Source organism: Falco punctatus, assembly GCF_963210335.1.
Source record: "Falco punctatus genome assembly, chromosome: 5".
Taxonomy (NCBI): Eukaryota; Metazoa; Chordata; class Aves; order Falconiformes; family Falconidae; genus Falco; species Falco punctatus.
The window spans coordinates 86,623,987-86,646,281 of NC_137584.1; the positions used below are offsets into that span (position 1 = coordinate 86,623,987).

The 22,295-nt window shown below is 42.7% G+C and overlaps 1 protein-coding gene across 2 annotated transcripts in view; it reads left to right on the forward strand.

Annotated features, from left to right (window-relative positions):
* The window catches only part of DESI2 (desumoylating isopeptidase 2), a 54,798-nt gene that overhangs the window by 18,620 nt on the left and 13,883 nt on the right, over positions 1–22,295 (forward strand). For both annotated transcript variants that reach the window (XM_080390487.1, XM_080390488.1), the window contains exon 1: positions 1–20,752. This exon is cut by the window's left edge and continues 18,620 nt beyond it. Coding sequence is in view for 1 of the 2 variants with exons in the window: in XM_080390488.1 (XP_080246614.1) it covers positions 20,714–20,752 (39 nt within the window). In the remaining variant the exon portion in view is untranslated. The remainder of the gene's footprint in view (positions 20,753–22,295) is intronic.

Here is a 22,295-nt window from a genome sequence, read left to right on the forward strand (position 1 = left end):
TAGTTTTGATAAGTAGGAATTAAAAGTTCCAGCAGTACTATACTAACTGCCCTGACGGTTCTTACATAAATTATGTAATACACTTAATACTGCTTGTTGCTGTAGTACTTCAAGAAGGACCACATGCAGCCCACAATGGACATGAGTCACGTTAGGGAAAGCAAATAAAGTATTTATAAAATGGGTAATCCTGTTACAAGGGGTTTATAAGGGTCCTATTGACAGAAAAAATGGGCACATTTTACCTAATACATAGATTCATTCTGAAGTTTCTTTTCACTCTGAATGTTCCAGCTGACATGCTTTTCAGCATTTATATTTTCCTGGGTGAAGACATAGCTGTTGAACAAGCCTACATCCCAAGGTTACATTCACTGATGAGGATCTAGGGTTGGAGATCAATCCTAGCTCTCTTACCCTCACTTTTGTTTTAGATATGCATACAGGTTTATTCAACACTTCTGAAAGTGTTGTTGATACTCTTGTTACTCAGGAGATAGTTCTGACCTTCTTCCATACTATCAACCACCTTTTATCAGAAATGTACATGTCCCTTTGACAAGGAAGATGCTGTTGTCTTTTGTATATAAGTGATTTAATAACAAATTGATAGCTTACTGAAGGTTAAAAAATGTCTTCTCTCATTTGGTAAGCCTTTTTGCAAATACCATCATAGTGCCTTTCTAGAACCTGAACCTTACATTCCACAAATAAACTAAGAGTTATTTCTCCTAGAAAGATATACAACAGATTACTGTGTGGCACATGACTGAGCCACCTCATTGTTGGAATGAGTGGTTTAGGTTAGGTCACTTCAAGAATCACCATCAATGGTATAAGCGAAATGATTTTAATATGAATTTGTGGGAGTGCAACTTCACAAAGCTCGATGAAAAGGTTCACTCTATTACTGATCACATGGATAAAACATACCAAGGAAGACCAAATTAGAATCGAGTTAGAATGATTTACACAGAGACCAAAGATGAAAACAGGTAAGGGAGGCTCTCCTGTTGAGTCGAGGTTCAGCGTAGACACCCCCTTGCTTTCTAAAATCCTGATAGAGTTTGGGTGCTGCTAGGTCTAATCTTAGTCTCAGACCCGGTCAATGGGTTTTGTCTAATGGAGGACGTATAAAGAGTAGGACAAAAGAGTAAGGGAGACCCTCCCGTTGAGTCATGAGGTTCAGAGTGGACCCCCTTGCTTTCTAAACTCTTCCTAGAGTTTAGGTGTGGCTAGGTCAAAATTATCCTCAAACAACAGTTTATATCTAAAGGATGTCTCAGGTTTATTCATAGTTTAAGGTAGATCATAAGATTTTAGCTGAGCTTAATCTATGACTAATTTAACATTTACAAAGTAGATCAATAGGATTTACTTCAAGTACAAAAGTGATTTAACTATGGATTCTAAATGGTAATACTTATACAATACGTATTATGAGTACCTAAATCAATTCACACACACATGCACACAAGCACAAAGGAATCAATCTATAGAAATATATGTACCAATGTACAAAGGTATACCTGTTACAAGTTCCCCTTGAGTTCAGTGAACTACATTGAATGCCACTGCATTCCTCAATAGGCGAAGGGCTGAGCCTCAGGGAGCAGGGGTATTAGCCCAGGCCCCATCGTCACCTTTCAGCAACGGTCCTCCTAATCTCACAAACTCAGGAGTTCTCGACCTCTGAGCAGCATTCCACTCAGAGGGAGATGCTGGTTGCAGCCCACTGAGGTCCAGGAGAGCTCAAAGGGTCGCACTTAGGACAGCAGTTTATAAGGTCACAAGGTGATTGGCTTTAGTCATCTCTAAAATTCCATCCTGGCTGCAACCAGTAGGTAATTTTTCAAAGTTCCAATAACAATGGTACTGTTTCACTCAGGCTACGACCCAGGTGAGGAATGTCCCAGGGCTGGGGAATACCTGATTGTCCCTGTTCTCGTCCCCCACTTTCACTGGTCGACAGAGTTCCTGGTACAGACAGTGCCATTACCCACCTTAGTCATGCAAGAGTTGCTGGTACACTCAAGGGATGCTTAACCACCCAACTCATTACTCAAAACACCATGGCCTAACGGGAATTCCTGAGGTCATAGAGCAGTCCCGAGAAGCGGGTAAAATGTACCACCATGCTCATTCTTTGAAGGAGGTGACTTCAGCTACTGTTAAAATAAGCACCTCAACAGGTAGTACAGTGCTCTGGCAAAGGACCGAACAGGAGTTTTGTATGTATTAGAGAATATGAATAAGAACTAAGAAGATCAGTTTGCTTTGGTGCATAGTGTTGATAAAGCTGAGACTGATATATTTGTGTCTAGTTCTAATACCCTTTGTTCAAAAGGAATGTAGAAATACTAAGGTGGTTTTAGGATCACAAAAATAATCTGGTAAGTGACAGAAAAATTTTGCAGTGTGATGCCTGAGAAATCCATTTGTTTCATGTTTGATAAAAGAAAGTGGCCATTGCCTTCAACATTTTTGTAATGCTTGCAATTCTGCACAAGAAAATTAATGTAATTTAATGTCAGGCTTAAGTGTTCCATCAGGTATGCTGCAGGAATTAGAAAGGTATGGTTTCACCAGTACACAATGGCCAAATTACTCTCTGTGAGGTGAAGGTGTGTTTGTGTTCACTCTCCTTTGAAGCATTATTTTGAGAACAGATGAATGTATCAGATAGACTAGTCAGGAGAATGTTATTCCACAGATGCATGGGTTGTCAGACCTCATCCTTACGTTTAAAATTAATTACAGCTCCCTGTTATTTCAGATGCTTCAAACCTTTGTGTATCACAAATTAGTCACCTTAGAGCTAAAATGCTTTAGTTAACTAAATTTAGTTCTTTATTCAGAAGAATCCAGACGTAATTAAAATGTCCTGAGATACTCAGAAAGCAAAAGTAGATGCCTAGTAGTCCTAACTACTGTGATTTGTATGCTTTACTATCAGCTTTCCTTTATTTGTTCCCATAATTACACTCATTATATTTTAGAAGTTATGTTGCCAGTCTCGAGTGTCCTTTTAAATTGGTCTGACATTTGGTAACGAGCTCAGATTCTGTATTGTGTTTTGTTTTGAATAACTTCTTTTGCTTTCCATGCAAGCCAAGATTTTTACATTTTCAGTTAGGTGGAGAATCCAGCCAAAGATCTTGGCAAATGATCCATGAAGAAAGCTAAACACCCCAAATGGCCATTCTTCTTTGACTTCATCTTTGAATTAGCAGTACTGCAACCCACGTTAAAATCTGGCTTTGAGGCTCCTACACCAGGGTTCATTCCTTTTTTTTTATCCAGTTATTCATTCGTTTACCGGGAACCATCAGACATTGTTAATGGCTTCTTCATTTTGTTGAAGTCCACCATTGCTTTAGGATACCAGATGATTTTAAAGCCTTCTTCAAAAATTAGCACAGACTTTATACTCTGGTATATGTCCTGTAGACTTCTGGATTCTTCTGCCAACTATGACCCAATAAGAATCTCACTGCCAATGAATGAAGCAATCTTATCATTAAATCTGTCATTGGCAGGCCCTACATCTTGCATCCCCACCTCCAAAGATCCCAAGTCTTGGCAGGGAATACTGTACTTCTCTTTAGCTACAACGGTAATCACCTACACCATTGATAGTAACAGTGATGCATAAAAAAGCAAATACAAATTTTCAGTTTGCTCTATGCACTTGAGGAGAAGGACTGTAAGGGACTGGATGCCCAGAATTAGCACACATATTCCTCCGCCTCCTTCTAACTCAGATCAGCAAATTTACCAAGCCTACTTTGTGAGCAGAAATTATTACTTGCAGTTTTGGAGATAATTCCACTCGAGTTTTGCTCAAGCATTCCAAGGCAGTCAAATCTGGTTGTTTTCAGGCAGGTAACTTCCGTAGTCACTCTTGTGATGTGAATCCATCTTTGAGCCCTTCATTTAAGCATGTTTGATTACTTCAGACTTCCTCCTCTCTGCTCCCTCCCCTCAGCACACCGTTCAGTTTCTCTTTCTGTATCAGCTCGTACCTGTAATGGTGGCAGGATCCTCAAAACGTCTGTGTGCATATGCCATTCCACCCCTTTTTAACTCCATCCAAATCGGTCAACATCGATTGCTTCTTGGCAAGTTACAGAATTCGTGCAGCTGATTTTAGCCCAGGATTCAAGGAGAAAGGTCTTTTTGTTAATCTGATGACATGATCAGTAAGCTCTGCATCAAAGGAAAAAGTAGCCTGATTAGTCTTTTGTCAGAAATTGTTGATCTTTACAAGTTTTGAATCAAGCTTCTAATTCAACTCTAATATTCTCCTTCACGGAGTGCTAAAAATGCTAGCGAACAAACCTTGCCATTTCAGAATCTTGTATCAAGATGGGAAATACAATCAGCTGTCCTCAGTACTGTTTGCAAGGACCGATGAATTTCTGAAATCGATCTCTTTATGGAAAACTATGATAAAAGCAAGCAGCTAAGTATTCTGGTTTGGGGCTCATCTTATCTCAACACAAGCCAGAGTTCTGCAAAAAGTGAATTCAGGTAGGATGTCTGTAATTCTGCTTACTTCCATCTTCCCAATTCCAGATGATAACGCACCTGTTAATGGGTTCAGTAATAAGCCCAAATCTCCAACAGTGATCAACCTCCCACCCAAACTTGACTTTTCTGCACTTCACAATGTGCTTTCTCTGCAAACTAAAAAAAAATCTATCTTTTATCTTTTCACATTTTCTAACCTGTGTTTGCTATTTCACTTTAATTGCACTTGTGTTTATCTGTAAAGACCCATTTCATAGCAACCATTAATCCATCCTCCCAAAGCAGTATTTATTCTAGCATTCCAAGAATATTAGTCCTGAAACTAAGATTGAATGATGTAGTCTGTCCTTGGATAGCTGCTGTGTTACCAAAAAGTAACCAGGAGGTCTAATAAAGTCAACATTTTCTCTGGAATCAATAAGCACTTAAAAATCACTGACTGCCAGGACCAGCTCTCAGAGTCCCTCAAACATCCACCTGCAATACCACAACGATACCTGCATTAGTACAGTGAGAGTAAAATGGGACCCTGACACTGTAGGTGATGTAGTAATAAAATAAGAAATAATAGTAATAACAATGATAAGTGCCTCTTGCCTCCAAATGAAATGACCTTGGTATTGCTGCCTTTCATTTCTTTGCTGTTACTGACTTATTTCAAAATAAATTCTAACAAAAATTCCTGGTTTGTGGGAGGGATTTTTTTGTAGAGAATTAACAGCAGTGTTATTTCAGTTGAACTGCAGCCTAGCATCTTTGAAAATGCATGTAAGTTACAGCATCAGGTAGGCACTGTAGCTTGATAAGGTAATTTAAAAAAAAAATAATTACAGTAATAATGCTTCTTAGATTCTTATAAGCAAATCCTGATGCACTGCCATGAGGATTTCACTCCAATTCATATCCTTCCAATTAATTAAAATCATGTGAAATGATTTTATAAAATATAAACGTTGTCTAAGTAGAAATGTGGAAGAGAGGAACAGCACCGTAGTGATGAAAAGGTGTCCAAGGTGAGTAAGGTAGGAAGCTGCCTGGGGAGAGGATGGCAGCCGCGGCACTGAAGCAGCGTGCAGAACCGTTGCAGTGGCCGTCGTGCCCATTAGCAGCGACCAGACTTCACAAAGCACATGGACAAGTTTCATTTCTGGAACGTTTCCTGGGTAAACTCAAGTTTGTCATTTTTTCTGGTATCTTATGCTGGCTGCCCTCCAGGAAGGCCTACGGATATTGAGAGGTAAGTTTTAATCACTCGTTTACTTCTGGGTAACTAGTTGAAATAGATGTTAATATAGTGGTATTCTTAGCCTCATATATATCACTTATTAAATTTATAAAATGTTTCTTTTGCTGTGTAACTGCATAAAAATAATTTGATTGCTTATCTTTTAGAATTATGTACAGATTTATATAGCTTAGAACTCCTGAGGAAAAAAATCCAGCAAATTATTTAAAAAAATAAAATAAAATATCCAACTTTCCATAATATTATCAATTCTCATTATCATCCCTGAGAAAGCCAGCGTAATGTAGGTATCCTCTACCCTGTCTTGGGGCAGCGGGATGGAGAAGATGATCGTCTGTGATTTGTTCAGCCTTATTTTCCTGTAACTCTGCACTGTTTACACCCATGATTGGAACTGCAGCATTAGTAACTCAGACTTCATTCTTGTACCAAGTTTTCTGACATATCAAAGAGTTCAGGGAAGTAAAAGCATAACCAATAGATGTCTTTTACCTTTAGAATTAAATTGAAACTAGCCTAAAATTCATCCCCAAAGCCAGCTTTTTCATATTTTCTTTAAAAATGCATATCCTTAGAAAATTCCGTAACATCCTGAAATTACTGAGAAAGGGGTTTTTGTGATTAGTGTTCAGAATATCAAAATAATAGATGGAAAATTGTTGTACAAATAATGATAATTCTTCAAGTGTAGAACAATGAAAAATCATTTACAAATTTGTGCCCTGCTTAAGTATTAAATGAAGATAATTTATACAGATTGTTTTGTGTCTTTTAGACCTGTAGACGTAGTCTGTGAAAAACATAATTCCACTACCTACAAAATACCTGGGAAAGACACTGCACTAACAGCCCAAAGAAGACTAGTCATTTTGGACATACTGCCATGAAACTGAGTTTTTTTGAGGTATATATCTTGAATATATATCACTTAATATAAAATGAGGCTGCTCTGATATTAATGTTCCTACCATCTTTCTCTCTTGTTACAGTACAGGCACAGTACTTACAAACTTAAAGTGAACAAGTATTGTAAGTATTCTCTACCAGAATAGCTTGATTGAATTGTTACAGAAAACTATTCAAATGTTTTTTTGCTTACTTCAGATTACTCTCTGAAATATCTGCAAAAGCATTATCTGTACCTGATCCCAACCGGCTAATGGGCATTTGCTGCAGCTTCACCCATTGTGCTGTTAAATGAACAGTGTAAAGAACCTGGGGACTGAAATTTTTAGTTACTAGTTCCGGATACTGCTGATAGCAATAGTTTGCTACGGGTCTTTAGAAATCAGTGTCATTGTAAAGCTGATGTTTAGTAACATAAGGAAGTTCAAACTAGTTCAAAGAAAGACTTGCTGCTTATGTTTTTAAGGCATGGAGAAGACTGGCAGGTTGAAATCATAGAATCATAGAGTGGTTTGGCTTGAAAGGGACATTAAAGATCCTCAAGCTCCAACCCCCCGCCATGGGCAGGGACACCTGCCACTAGACCAGGTTGCTCCCAGCCCCGTCCAGCCTGGCCTTGGACACTGCCAGGGATGGGGCATCCACAGCTGCTCTGGGCAGCCTGTGCCAGAGCCTCACCGCCCTCACAATAAAGAATTTCTTCCTAGGACCTAATCTAAATCTACCCTCTTTCAGTTTAAAGCCACTCTCCTTTGTCCTGTCACTACATACCCTTGTAAAACATCCCTCTCCAGCTTTCTTGTCCCCCCACTTAGATACTGGGGGGCTGTTATAAGGTGCTCCTGGAGCTTCTCTTCTCCAGGCTGAACAACTCCAACTCTCTGAGCCTGTCTTCACAGGAGAGGTGCTGCAGCTCTCTGACCATCTTCATGTCCCTCCTCTGGACCCACTCCAACAGGTCCATGCCCTTATGTTGGTGCCCCCAGAGCTGGACACAGTTCTCCAGGTGGGGTCTCACCAGAGCGGAGCAGAGGATCTCCTAACCGTCCCTGCCCAAACAAAACTGCGTACTGTGGGGGGAGGTAAGGTCCCCGTCCCATGGGAACAGGCAAACTCATTTGTGGGATTGTCTTTGCTCAAGGACCTGAGTGTACTTGGTGGCTAATGCGGAAGGAAGGGGAGACTCGGTGTGTGCCTCAAGGAGATTTCACCTCGGGGGAGAAATAATCTGTGATGTGAGTTGTATGTTGTAGAAAGTAATGTAGCAGGAGTGACCCGAGCCAACAAAGAGTGAGATTCACAAGGAGCCATACAACGGAATGATGACCCAGACGAAGCCAGTGCTGGTGCCCAACCATCAAACATGCTGCTTCTCCTGCCCCGAGTACCCATACTGACAGATGGGCCAAAGTCACAGCCTTTTGTGAACATCTGAAGAAGCAGAGGAAGCTCATGGAATGAAAAAGTAATATCTGTCTGTTAAAGGACAAAGGGTAGGAGTTAATGAGCATGTATAAAGCTGTATGTTGGCTATAAAGATGGTTTAGGTATGTAGTTTAAGTTGTAAGTGGTGGTAAGAGGAATTTCAGTAATCAGAATTAAATACAATAGAAGGGTTAGAAGATACATATATGTATCAAGTTACGTGCAACCTAAGCATGACGCAAATGGTATGGAATAAGGGGTGGAGATTGTATTGGGCCTGGCTGACCCAAATTGTCCAAAGGGACATTCTGTACCATATGACTTCTGCTCAGTTATAAAAGCTAAAAGAAAGGAGCAGGGAGGGGGGGGTGGGGCAGTTGTTATTTATGACATTTGTCTTCCAGAGCAACCGCTACACGTACTGAAGCCCTGCTTCCCGGGAAGTGGCCAAACATCACCTGTTGATGGCAAGTAGAGAATCACATCTTTTGTTTTCCTTTGCTATTGCTTCATTAAACTGCCTTTATTTTGACCCACAAAGGTTTTTTTTTCATCTTATTTTCTCCCCCTGCCCGCCCCCCATTCTGCTGAGGAGGGGAGTGACAGAACGGTTTGGTGGGCACCTGGTGTCCAGCCAAGGTCAGCCCACCACAGTTCTTTTTGGTGCACGTTTCTTTCAGGGACACGAGACAACGGCATTTTATATTAAGTGTACTATAGCTACAGTAGTTATTAAGCAGCAAGCTCCTGTGTGAGTCATGGAATTTGCTGGCTGAACTGCTTCTCTCTGGTTTGCTAAGCTTGGGAACATGTTAATAGAAATAATGGCTATGTGCTTTGCCCTGGCGTTGATTCTCTGGCTGGGGAGAGCAAGGTGCTTGTGCTGGGGGAGCTATTTTGTGGGGAGGATGAAGGAACTGGGGAACGTGCTGGTACAAACAATGACTACGTGCTTTGCCCTGGCACTGATGGCTTTGCTGGGGAGCTATCTTATGGAGAAGATGATGGAATACATCTCCCTCTCCCTGCCCAGGACTGCTGTGGGTGGTTTTGTTATGCAGGCTCCTGAGGTCCTTGGTCATCCTTATATGAGCTGTTTAATTACTACCGTTGGCCCGTTATGGGTTTTGTGGAATTTGGTCTTGTCCTGGTGTAAGAGATGACAGCTTCTGGGTGAGGCAATTTTGAAATGTGCCCTGAGGTGGCCGGTCCCGGCGTGGCAGGGTGTGTGGAAGGATTTGGGCAGATTTCCAGGATGGTTATCGCCACCCATAACCTGGGACTTTACACCTGAACAGCCAAGCAACCCTGGCACACTGACACGGCACCTGATAAAAGGGTGCCCTGCCTACCCCAGTGAAAACCAGCAGCTTCCAGCGCTGTACTGGGTCCTGGCCTGCACCCATCAAGCCGCAGTTCAGTACTCTCAGAGGACTGTGGTTGACTCAGGGACCCAAACTGCATCTGAGGACACCATGGTTGAGATAGGGACACAAACAACAAACAGAGTAATTGCCCTGGTATTGAAAAAGAAATGGTGAACAAGAACAGCGGGTCCATATCATCGATTAGCAAGGGAGGATGATGAAGATGGTCAGCTGCCCTGGCCCTGGCCCCTCCCAAGAACTTGCCTGCCCCCACCTACTGGTGAGGGGGCAATGCTGGAGAGGCAGCCTCGATGCTGTGCCAGCACCGCTCAGCAGCAGCCAGAACCCTGGGGTGTTATCAGCACCTTCCTGGCTCCCAGTGCACAGCACAGCACTGTGGGGGCTGCTGCGGGGCTCAGCCAGACCAAATACACCTCCTCTGACACGCTTCTATGTATACATATACGGCTACGCAGGAGGTTTGCACATGATCCTACTTACTCATTTGCAACCTGACAAACACAATTAGCTCCTAAAGACAAGTAAATCAAATATACTGAAGCATGATGCCATTTCATGTACCACATACTTCCAAATGATGCACATTTAAAATTCACATTTTTAATCTGTAGGGGTTTGGGGTTTTTATTATTATTATTATTATTTTTAACAGGCAGGTTGTCTGTATAAAAGTCTTGGCCCATGGTGCTTGAACAAAGTAAAAACTCTACATTGGATAAAATATGGAAATCACAGGCATGAAAATGTATATTTAGAAACAACTGGTGATAGCGTGAATAAAATCTATTGTTATCTTACTTCATATTCTTGCATTACCGTATCTTGGGCAGGGACAGGGCATGGTAAAGCATTGACAGGATAGAATAAAGCTTATATGACAATACTGCACTGGTCTAACCATAAAATGATTTAAAAGGCTAATTTCATGCTGAAAATATATTATCAGCATTTTTGGTTATTATATTGTAAGAAAGACAAAGGTATCACTTAATAGGCAGTAAAGCATTCTTTGTGGTCCACAATAGGAATAATTGAAACTCTTGTAACACAGAAGAGTGGAACACAAAGAAGAATGCTAGACAGGAAGCCAGAGGGGGATTAGAGGACTAAAAGAATGCAAACACACACCAGGAAGCTGTCAGAAGAAAAGTGGGTTCAAGCCAGTGGAAGTAGAATAAGCAACAAAAATTGTGTTCATCCCTCCTAAAAAATAAAGCCAAAGAATGAGTTATTTCTTGCCTACAAGGCTGGAGTGTCTGGCTTGAAATTTTGGCAAAAATTTCTCTCCATTGTGTTGTTCAGAGAGACAGAAATTTGTCTCAAATCCTCTCCACATCAAAGACGGAGACAGCTTTTTTACCAATGCCAGTTTGGAAAGGATTCCATTTGAACATCCTATTTATCGTTAGTTTCCTTGGCGTTTAGGTCAACCTCATACAGCATTTATTTCCCACCTAAATAAAATTGTTTCACAGACCCCCAGCTCTGGGCTTTTGCTCCAAGGGGCAATAACATCATTACAATTCAATAAGCATTTTCAGTAGTGTCTGTGGTCTTGATACTAGAAACGCAGCTACAGTTAAATTTAGGGTGAATTCTGTTTCATTATTACAGTTACATATGTCTGTTTAGAATCCTCCTACCATTAGAATATAGTTCTAATAAAAACAATGCTGCTTTTATGCATCAATTCATCTTTAAGAAGCCTGACCTATTTGGTACCCTCCTCATTGCTAGAATCTAATCTTAATCACAAGTATAACTCCAGATAAATTGAAATATCTTTGTAGAATAGTTTCAAATCACAGAATCATAGATCAGCCCAGGTTGGAAGTAATCTCAAAACAATATCTGGTCCAACCTTTCATGGGAAAAGGAGCCTAGATGAGATTATCTGGTGCCGTGTCCAGTCGCATCTTGAACACCTCCAGCGATGGGAACCCTACCGTGTCCACTGAATGATTGTTCTCATTGTAAACCAATTCTTTCCTACATCAAGATGAAACCTCTCCCAGTGCAGCTTGTGGTCATTGCCCTTTGTCCTCTCCATGTGGCTCCCTGTGAAGAGAGCTCTTTTTGCACAGTATTGCTCTTTTTGCCTTATGTATCAATAATATTATTGATATTGTGCTCCAGGGGAGGCTTGGCTTTCAGGTCAGCATCAGACTGGTTCCCAGTTGCATGGTGAGAACTGCCGGTGTACACATTTCCCCCAGTTTCCTGCCTTTCACAGGAGATGGTCAAGGTAAGGTAGGATGAGGACCAAGTGGTTTTGCTGGCCTTCAGCAGTCTGACTTTCCCTCAGCAACTCTGGCTTCAGGATCTTCTGAGACTTTCAGTCCAGAACACCAGAACACTTCCAACTTGCAATATTTTTTTCCTTTTAAATCCTTTTCATCTACCTGGATGTGGATGCTAGTGGGTTTACTATAATCTTGCTCTTACCAGTGAGGAACATTCTTGTAAACAGGAGAAAGGAATCCAGAAGATCTATTGAGACAGGCAAATTGAAAAGGCTTTTAGCTCACTGTTCATGAAGATCATATTCTCCAGTATGAGCCCTCCTCCAAGCAGCCATTCTTTACTATCTATCCAAATTGAAGCATTTTGGTCTCTCTGTCAGCTCTGCTAGAGCTCTGACAGCTCTGACAGCTCACTTCATGCCATTTTTTAGCCTTGCACAATTAGGTTAAAGATTATTCTGTGTGAAGATTAATCTGCTTTTCCCACTCTCCTGATGGCAGACTTTTGAAGAAGCAAAGCAGACTCAGCTCTCCTGCCAGCAGACTGTTCTCTTAATGGAACCTTAATTAAATTTCTGCATCTTTTAATAACAAAATCCTTTGAGTACGGGACTACCAACCTCTTCCAAATCTGTCCACTAAGACAACCTCTTCAATCACCATTACCTTGGCCCGTTAGTGTAGGTGAGAGTCAGCTCCTCATGGCTGACCTTTTTTCTAGTTTTTTATGAAAATAACATGACTTCTAAAATGCACAGAAAACTCTTACTCAAGCCTTTCTTATACTTGTATTTAGCCAAGGAAATGCTTGCATGCATCTTTTTTTCCTAAAATACATTCTTCTGCAGAAGCAAGCCTTCACATCTTATGTTAGTGTGCCTTCTCTGTCTATAATAACAGGACAATTTTCTGACTAACAGAGCTTACATACACATACCAATGGTACAAATGTAGACGTGTACATCTAGACAATACATCTTGAGAAACACAGAGGAAGGAACCCATTTCTATTTTTGCTGTTTGATTGATCAGATTCCCGTTGGAAGCCATGCCAGGAACCCACAAGTGTGATGAGGTTGAAAGAATGTAAAGAGCATGTATGAACCATGGTGTCTGGGGTTTATAACTTCAAGCAGCTGGATGGGAAAAGCGTCTGTGTTCTGTAATATCCACACAACTAATGCTTTGTCCTGTCCAGGACTTTGGCCATAATTATCTTCATGCCCCTTTCAGACTGAGGAAAGTATCTCTGATGATTTTCAGAAATAAATTCTGAGGCATCTGTCAAGTTCTCTATCTATTTTATATTTTGTCTTTTCTGCCTAGTAGTAGCTTTGAGATCTGTGCAATAGAGGAACAGGGTAAACTGAATACTGACTGACTTACAACTGTAAGATCAGAAAGTTCTCTACGATGATGACTTTAGGAGAGATACAGCTACTTTAGTAGAAATACAGCTACTGTAAGGACTGATAAATGTGTTTGGTAAATTACTGGCAGTTTCTTAATAGCTCTGTCAAGAGACTGAATTATATGATTTATGTTCACATGGGTATTTGATTTATGCTCAGTTACACATTTATGTAGCAGAATCTATTACTGATTTTCAGCCACTACTTGCACATAAAAAACGCACCACACTGAATCTGTGTTTAATTTGTGTTTAATTGCTTTTTGAAGTTCAAAACCAAGTAACTCTCTTATTATTTCTGTTCAGAATTAGAAATCCTGTTTTGTGTTTCATCAGAACAGTACGAACGAAGGACTGCATGAGCAGTATCAGATGTTAAACCCCACTTCAAACAGTTATATCATTTGGGCTACTAGTTGTAATGCCATTTATGTTCCCAGTGAGGATATTAGATTGAAACTACAGGTTATTGTCTGGGTTTTTTTAAGTGGTAAAATGTAATGATGGGGGGTAAAAATGCATTAAAAGCATCCCATTGATATTTTTACATATTTTCACTCAGGATATCCTTTGGCTTTGGGTGCTACTGCTATTTTTGCTTCTGCCTAGCTCTAACTTAGAAATAAGGGTACAATTTCTGAGAATCCTTGACTTTTTCATTTTCAGACTAATCCACACATATACACTGAGTATGTAATCTGAAAACAATGAGGCATTTACAAAAAAAACCCCATACTATTTGTGAATAAACATAGGCTATCTGAAAATCTTTGAAAATGTTCTAACTTATGTTTTACAAGAACTTACGGGAATATTGCTTTTATTCAAGAGTATTTGTCTTCACTTCAAATTAACAATTTCATACTTCAACTTTTTTATCCATGCCAATTTATTTTTTTAAATAAATTGATCTGTATAATATTCAGTGTACTACCCCACATCCCATATATTTTGGGAACATAGATAAATTCCAATAAGAATTCAATGAAATAAACTGGTATGTTCACATTTCCTGGTGGTTTGCTTCTACTAGCCAACCTTACGCTTGAAATGACCAAGTGTAACATTTCACAACCTGAAAAAAAGGAGAGAGCTCTGGCTTTTCTCCTCTCCTGCTTTCAAACCTGCTTGCTTGAACCACCAGCACAGAGGTCAGATGGAAAAGAGTAAGGGCTGGTTAATGCACCGGAATTCTTGCAGCATTCCCTGCTTATGCTAAGCCTACCATAAAGAGAACAGTTCTCAAACTTTTTCTAACCTCTCTCAAAGCCATAAATACTCCCCTGGATCCTGATCTTCCCAGAGAGACGTTACCTCTTTAAACTCTGCAAGCCCTGCTGATACTGCTGGGATGACTCGTGCAGAAAGTGCTTTTTCCAAGGCAGAGGACACATAAAAAATGTGTATTCATATGCCTGAATGCTCACAAAAGTTGGCTTTACTGCTGAAAAAAAAATTGTAACTGCAAATATATTAAAATTTGACTATGTACTTATTTTTGCCTGTTACTTATAACTTTAGAAGGTTTTGAATAATGTTAATAATTAAATAATTCTAATCTACTTATCAATTTTTCATTAAACATGTAAGGATGGGTGATTCTGGGCACCGACCAGTTTCGTAAGATTCTCTGGTTTTGCTCTCAGCTGTGAAAATAAGCTAACAGGGCTTTTTTATGGTTTTGTGTTTTGAAAGCATTCTTTGCAGTCCGTACATATGGTGTAATTGAAAGGTAACAGCTAGCAGACATTTCTAAACATTATTTTTATTTAATCTACTAAATTATTCTTATAGTTTTATTATTATTTGAAATTTGTGTGAAAGAAACTTGGTATTACAAAAGCATAAAGACAAGATACCATCTTGTTCTGTGCAGAAGATTCACAGATAAAGGCAGAAGAATTTATCCATACATTTTTAATGATGCAGTTTCTCCAGAATCTCTGAAAGTGAACGGGAAGTTTGCCAGCCTGTCAAACCTCACTTGCTGTAATGCAAGTCTTCTTACAAGATCCACAGAGCTAGACACATCCCTTGCAATTGCTTAGGCTCGTTTCTAGCCGTTATTACTATTGCAGAAATCACGTTTCTGCAGCCTCCTGGTAAAAATAAGAGGATTTGCATGGATGGGAATAAAAAGTATTTTAACATCATCCCCTTAGCACTTCTCCAACATACCCAGAAACTTCAGAGAATGCCTTTAGCCAGCCTTACCACTTACTTGACTAGGTAAAAAGCGTTCAGAGATATTATTGGATCCCAATCTGCAGGCCTCAGCCTGGTAAACTAGTGGATACTACCTGCTTGTTATTCCAACTTCTGTGGTATTTTATTTTCTGTGCTCTGCACAAAGGATACCTGGAGCTGGAAAGCTTTATAAACAAAATGAACTTCTAAGGACCCCAGTACAGTCACCCGTTACTACGACAAGGCTTTATTCTTGTTCCCTAATCAAAGGAATTGCCATTGGCTGAAAAAGCCAATTGCCACTGATTGAAAAGGCAAACAATTTAAGTATTCCTATTGGATTCTGAATCATTATGACCATACAGATTAAAAGAAATCCCTAATAATTAACCAAACATATATTGTCATGAGTTACTGTACCAAGTGAATGTACTGCTAGTATGAAATCTGAGATATTCTTCAGTAAATAAGGCAGGAATCTAAAAAGTAATTGTATTTTAATCCTATTTCATTTTGGGTCAGGTAAACCTAGAATTACGCTCTATTCAGTCAGCATGCTCTTCATCTTTTTGGTCATCCTCATCATCAGCTACAAATATACTACTACTAACATATAAATATTATTCACCTTTCAAGAGAACTAGAGCAAGACTTAAAATACCAGTGTCTTACTATCTGTCATACTAATGACCGTTCATAAAACAAATTGTCAAAATACGATGTCATTTTAGACACTGAAATATTGTTTATTAAAGTTTTTATAAGCACTTTTAGTATCTCTATAATACCAATTAATGTATGTAGTTTCAAATATACAGGACATGCTACTGAATACAACTTTAACTGATTTGCGAGTGCAGGTCAGTGTGGCTAACAGCTTTTAACAGGCACCTTTCAAGCCAGACAGAGAGAAGCTAGTTGTGAGCCTTATGCTTGGGTGAGCCTCATGCTTGGGTGAGCCTCACCATCACACAGCTTTCGCTGACGTACCTAACCTATTAGCATATTATATATATGCTATATATATGAAAATATATTAGCATATATTTTCAGATAGAAAAATGCACACAGAATTTCTACTCTATCCAAGGGGCTGCAGCCAATTCAGTTCTCATAATGAGGAGCACAGTCCACAGAGGAAATATTATACATTCCTGAAGGTATTTTCTTGACACTATGTTTTACTTCTTAACAAACATTAATTCTATCTTTAAAGTACATATTTGGATTATATATCCTCTCAAGCTTATTCTCTCCTTCAACATACAAATGTCAGAGTTACAGTACTTGTTAAAACAGTTAAGTGTCTTACTTGAATCTCATTTTTTCATTCCAGCTGAAGACATTTTTGCACTTCTAGCCAGAAGTTTCTTACTCACAAGTTAAGATACCTTGTAAAGCTTATACTGTTAACGGCAATCATTCTGTATGTCCTAAAATTAGTTCAATACAGCCCCACTGGTAAATAAATGATTGAGCTTCTCATAATCACTTCATTTGATATTCACAAGTTTATGAAAATTTTCATAAAGATTATAAAAGCTGTAGAAATCTGGCACAAAGAATACATCAGCATTTTTAATCATTTGCTACCTATTCATTTCGCATGATTCATATCCCATCTACCTCAGTACAGCTCGTACCAAGACAGGAACCAGAAAAAATCAGAACTCAACTTTGAAATTTCACCTCCCGTGAAAACACTGTTTCTACTGAACGTTAATGCAGCCTTCCCTTAAAAGAGCGTGGTCCCACAGGCTGAAGGATAGGTGAGAGCACTCCGGCTCCTTCGGGAGCATTTGCACATCTGTGTTCCACCTTAGCCGCCGGTATTGCCAAATGCAGGAGACACGCAGGAGGTATGCAACATCTGTGTGGGGTGCTCTCCATCTTTCTGTGAATCTAAGGTGCCTCAGTCTCCTCTCCGTTCTCTTTTATGGCTGAAAATTGGTGCTCCTCTAATCCTATTTATATCCCTTCGAAAACTAAAGAGATGTCATTTCCCATAAAGACAAGAAACCAAACTGCTCTTCAAGCGTATTTCTCCCGTACAAGGAGACTGTTGTGCCATAAAGCAAATGTAGTACAGGTCGGTAGGCAATGATTTTGGTTTGTGTTCTTCTCTGAGATTTCCTGTGTTCATGTTGAGGGCTCACACAGCTTGCCTTTCCGTTTGACAAGGCAGAAGTCCTTGGCTACACACGTTATACTTCTTCTGTGGCAAGTGCCCACTACTGACTGTTCACAACCTACCGAATTGCCAAACTGATCTCGGTGTGTACCTTGGAGTATCCCCATACTGTATTTTCTCAGTCTCCAAACTACTGGGATAATTGCAAACTGCTATAAAACATACCGTATAAGGCATAATTTTCTGCAATATTCATGCATGCCTGACGTTGCTTCCGACACCTAGCTAGTCACAGTCTTTTTGCTCAAAAGAAGGATTTTCCTGTCTTCTGCAGACAACCGCATGGAAAGATAAACTGCATCACTGAGGAAGTCAGAGCCATAGTATTGTGTTACTACTACCCTGTGTAGTCAGTCTAATAGTTAAATGCCAACATTGAATTTTTAAGTCAAATAAATGACACTCTGAGGCTTTGTTCTTCAGCTTTATTCATATAATACAAATTTTATCTCTCTTGCCTGTCCCTACAGGCTAGAAGTTATGCTTTTCTCTCCTTTTTCTTCACAGTGCATCTTGTAGGCAGGCAACAAACAGGACAGAATGAAGAATAAGTGATTCACCAGAAGTCGTTCCAAAACTCTGGATTTCTCTTTTCCAGTTAAAGCATGCTGTTAGCTGGAAATGGAGTCCTTGCCTTTTTGGGTAAGGTTTTTGACCCGTGCAATTTAAACCAGCATTCCCTGATGCAGAAGGCACTTTTCCCCACAAAACTTCTTGGCTTAATAACTACCAGTTTGTTTCCTAGCTGCCAGACAAAGGATCAGATGAAGAGCACGACCCAAAGAAGTTACGGACACCCTGCCCACAGGTTTACTGTTTCACTGGCAAAGCAAGGCATTAGTGCCAGAAGTTCTGTGGCTAAGGTGATCCACAGGTTCATACATATCAGTCTCTCAGGTGTTGGAATTTCATATTCTGACAACCAGCAGCCAAACCTCTGGGATGTTACTGAAACAGTATTTATCTCCTCTAACCAAGGACCACTCCCCAGAGCAGGAAATAAACCGATGCTTTTTTTAGCTGCCTGCATCAGCTGTGCTGGAGGGACAAAGCTGTTCTCACACAAAACAGAGCCCAGGGGTGCAGAGCTCAGGAGCCAAAAGGACTTTTAGCTGAGAAAGAGGGGCTAAACATTGAACATCTAAACATCTGCAGCATGTAAGGACAGTGAAAACCAGAATACCCCTGGGGTGGTACATCCTCCTTCCTGCAGCACCTTCCTCTCCAGGGTGCACCCACAGCCTGTTGTGAACTGCACCCTTTTTTTTAAAGTTCTATAAAGGGGCAGTCACCACCCTTATAAAATTGAATCTGCTGGAAGAGAGAAAGCATCTTTTCTCTTGCTGAAGCTTTCACCAGCTGGATTTTTGGTTTGCTATTGCTTGACAGGGTTATATTGAGGTTACATTACCACCAGGTTGTACAACAAGGTTACTCTCAGAGGTGTTTGCAGTCTTAGAAATGGCCACGCATCCACCAGTATCCACATGCAGGCTGTATGCAGGTCTGAAAGGCTTGAACATTACTTCTGTAACGCTAGCTCAAATTCCTGCTCTCCACTGAACAGATACATAAAATGGCAGTGCTGGAGGCTGCTCCCCACATTGTCTAAACCCCCAAGTCACCAAATCTCACAGCCTCAAAAAGGGGAAGTGACATCAACTGGTGAAGGGAAGAATCAATAAAATGTATTGTTACAAGTTTGAGACAATTGAAACAAAGTGGTTGCTAATGGTTAATTCAAAATACAAATATTTTTGTGTATCCTGCTAAGTGCTTTGCTAAGCACTGATAAATCCTTTGTCCAAGAGGGTAACTTTGAAAGGAAGTGCCCCCCACAAGATAGATGGGCTGCTGGAAGCACACCATGAAGAATGGGCTCAGCAAAAAGTAGGGGAAAGGTAATTGTGGCACTGGGAGACAGTGACCTCCTCCAACTCCCAATAGTCCCCAGGGAGGCAAACCTCCACTTGGGGAGCATATGTAGTCAATAAAAAGCTTAAGCTGTCTGAGAACATGTACTAATTTGCATTAGAAGCAAGAAACTTGTAACCAACCCTGTGTGTGAATGAAAATGAGTATGTTATGTGCTATGAATATACAAATACTCTTGCATACGCTGCACACCCTTGAGTAGCTCAGTGTGCATGTCAGGAGAAAAAACCTCCATGCACCCAGCAGTGCAATAAACCAACGTCAGCGCTCTGATCTGTCATTTGGTTAGGTGAGTTTTCCCAGTTATAATTTTCACCAATACCAACGCAGTTCAAAAAACACAGCCCTTCCCACCACTGGGTGCCTGGAGTCGTAACATACACGTGTCATGTTCAGCATCAAAGAGGGCTGCCGGCCGCAGGCTGGCAGGTGTGAAGGCGTGGCGGTGCTTGCTCCGGTGCCTGGGCCTGGGGCCTAAGGCCTGGCTCCGGGACCTAGGGCCTGTCCCGGCACCTAGGCTTGGGACCCGAGGCCTGGTTCCAGGGCCTGGTCCCGGTGCCTGAAGCCTGGTTCCAGGGCCTGGGGGCCGGGCCCGGCGCCTGATCCCGGGGCCTGGGCCCGGCCTCCGCTAGACGTGCCGCCCGCCAGGCCTCACCCGCCGGCCCAGCCGCTCCCCTCCGACCACCTCACCCCCCCGGGGCGGAGCCGGGAGGCGGCGCGATGCCCACCGGGGACCTCGCCCCGTCCCACGCCACGGCTGTGCGGGCCGGCCCGGGCGCCGCTCAGCATGCCGGGAGCCGCCGCTCAGCATGCCGGGAGCTGCCGCGCTGCCCGCCGGGAGCCGCAGTCCCGGCCGCCCGCGCCTCATAGAAGCCGGGGGCGGGCTCCAGCGGCTCCATTTTGCGCCCATTGGAGGGGCCGCCGGGCCGTCCCGCCGCCCCGGCCGCGGCGGCAGTGCCAGGCAGGGCGTGAGGCGCCGCTCGCCGCTCCCGGCAGCGCCGTCCCCAGCGGGGTGGGGCCCGCGCCCGTTCCCCCCGGCCGCGGGCTGAGCGCGGCCCCCGGGGGCGAGGCCCCGTCCCTCCGCGGCGGCGGCTCCATGGTGCCCGCCGCCCCCCGCCGCCCCGCAGCAACAGGCAGGACGAGGAGGAAGCGGCCCCCGGGGGTGCCCAGCGCCCCGCCGCCGGCCTGAGCAGCGTCGCCGCAGCCGGAGCGACCGAGCGGGCGGGGGGCGCCCGCGGGCCGCCGGCGATGGCGAACCAGCTGGTGATCCTCAACGTGTACGACATGGTGAGCGCCCGGCCCGGCGCCGCGGGCCGGCAGCGGGGGCCCCGCAGCTTGGCGGTGGGTGCGGGCGGGGGTCCCGGCTGCCCGCCCGGCGGCTACTGCTGGGGGGCGGGGGGCAAACGGGGCTCTCCCTGCCCGTCCCCTGCCAGCCCACGCGTGAGCTGGCGCCGTGGGGGCGGCGGAGCGGGGCAATAGCGCAGCCAGGGCGGGGGGCGAGGGCGAGAGCGCGGGGGGGCCCGTCGGTGCCCACAGACTTGTGACCCGCAGCAAAAGTTTGCTGCGGCGTCGGCTTGCCAGTGACGGGTAGACCTGCTGTCCCTGGCGGCAGGGGAAGCTCTTCCCCTGCCCCTGTGCCCCTGACGAGTGTCCCCCGGCCCCTCGCCTTCCTCTGGGACTGCCCCGGGGCCCAGCGCAGCGGGCAGGGCGGCAGCTGCCTTTCCTGCAGCTGAACACCCTGAAAACGGTTGCTTTTCCAGCAGGATAGTAGTTGGGGGTAACCAGAGTCTCTGTAGGAATAAGAGATTTTTAGTGCTGTGTCGGTAACGTTGAATTTTTGAACAGTTCTGGTATGGCTGCGACTTAGAAATAAAGGGATGGCTCCCACTTGGTTTGTCGTCCTTCGAGCTCACCTTCCCTCCCTTCTGGGTAATCTTGCTGTGACACCTACAGCAACTGTTGTATTTTCTTACCTTCAGCTGGAAGCTGCTCAAGTGCCATGGTAACAAATGAGGTGTAAGTCCCTGCGTAGAACAGGAGGTGCGGATAAGTAATATTAAGAAAATATTATCTGTTAATGCGTTTCAATCTCTGGAAATGAGAGCGAGTAGCACCAGTTCTCTGACCACGTTTTGAGCCTACGGGTGGAGGGATGGGAAGATTGACAGCTAGCTTCAGGTAGCTGTGTTTGTGTTACTTGGCTTATTTTGGGTAGGCTTTCCTGCCACCACCATTTTCAAGTGAACTTTTGGTGTTTTAAAAGGGTGAAGGCATATAGTGTAGAGTCAGTGACTGCTGGCACAGAGAAAATGCAGCTTGTTTGCTTGGGAGTACTCAGGCTCAAGCGCTAGAATATTTGATAGCAATCAATAGGGAGCAGTGTGGCTTGAAACTAAAATTATATATGAGATTATATGAACCAGCCTGATTCTTGTCATTATTGTCTTTCATCCTAATGTTTATCATAGAGATCAATGGCCCTGTCAAAGGATTTCTCCCTGCCACCTCCCTTTTGTTTCCAGGTTCTATCTCCAGCAAATATAACCTGTTACTTCTACGTTGTTTTCCCTTCATTGTAGAGAATGAGGGGAGACTGGAGACAGGAGCAGTGTATTCACTTCGATTTTGTTTTCTGAGGGGCCGGCTGGGGGAAGGGGTCTTTGCTCACCTGGTTGAGCTCGTATGTGATGCTGATATGACAAAGCCAGTGTGCCTTATTTATACTAGACCTAAAGAGGGAAGGATGCTCTGTCGCATGCATATGTATGACTTCTCTGGACTACAGTTCAAAAATATGCATCAGAGAAGCTCTTTCAGCATGAAAAGAGAT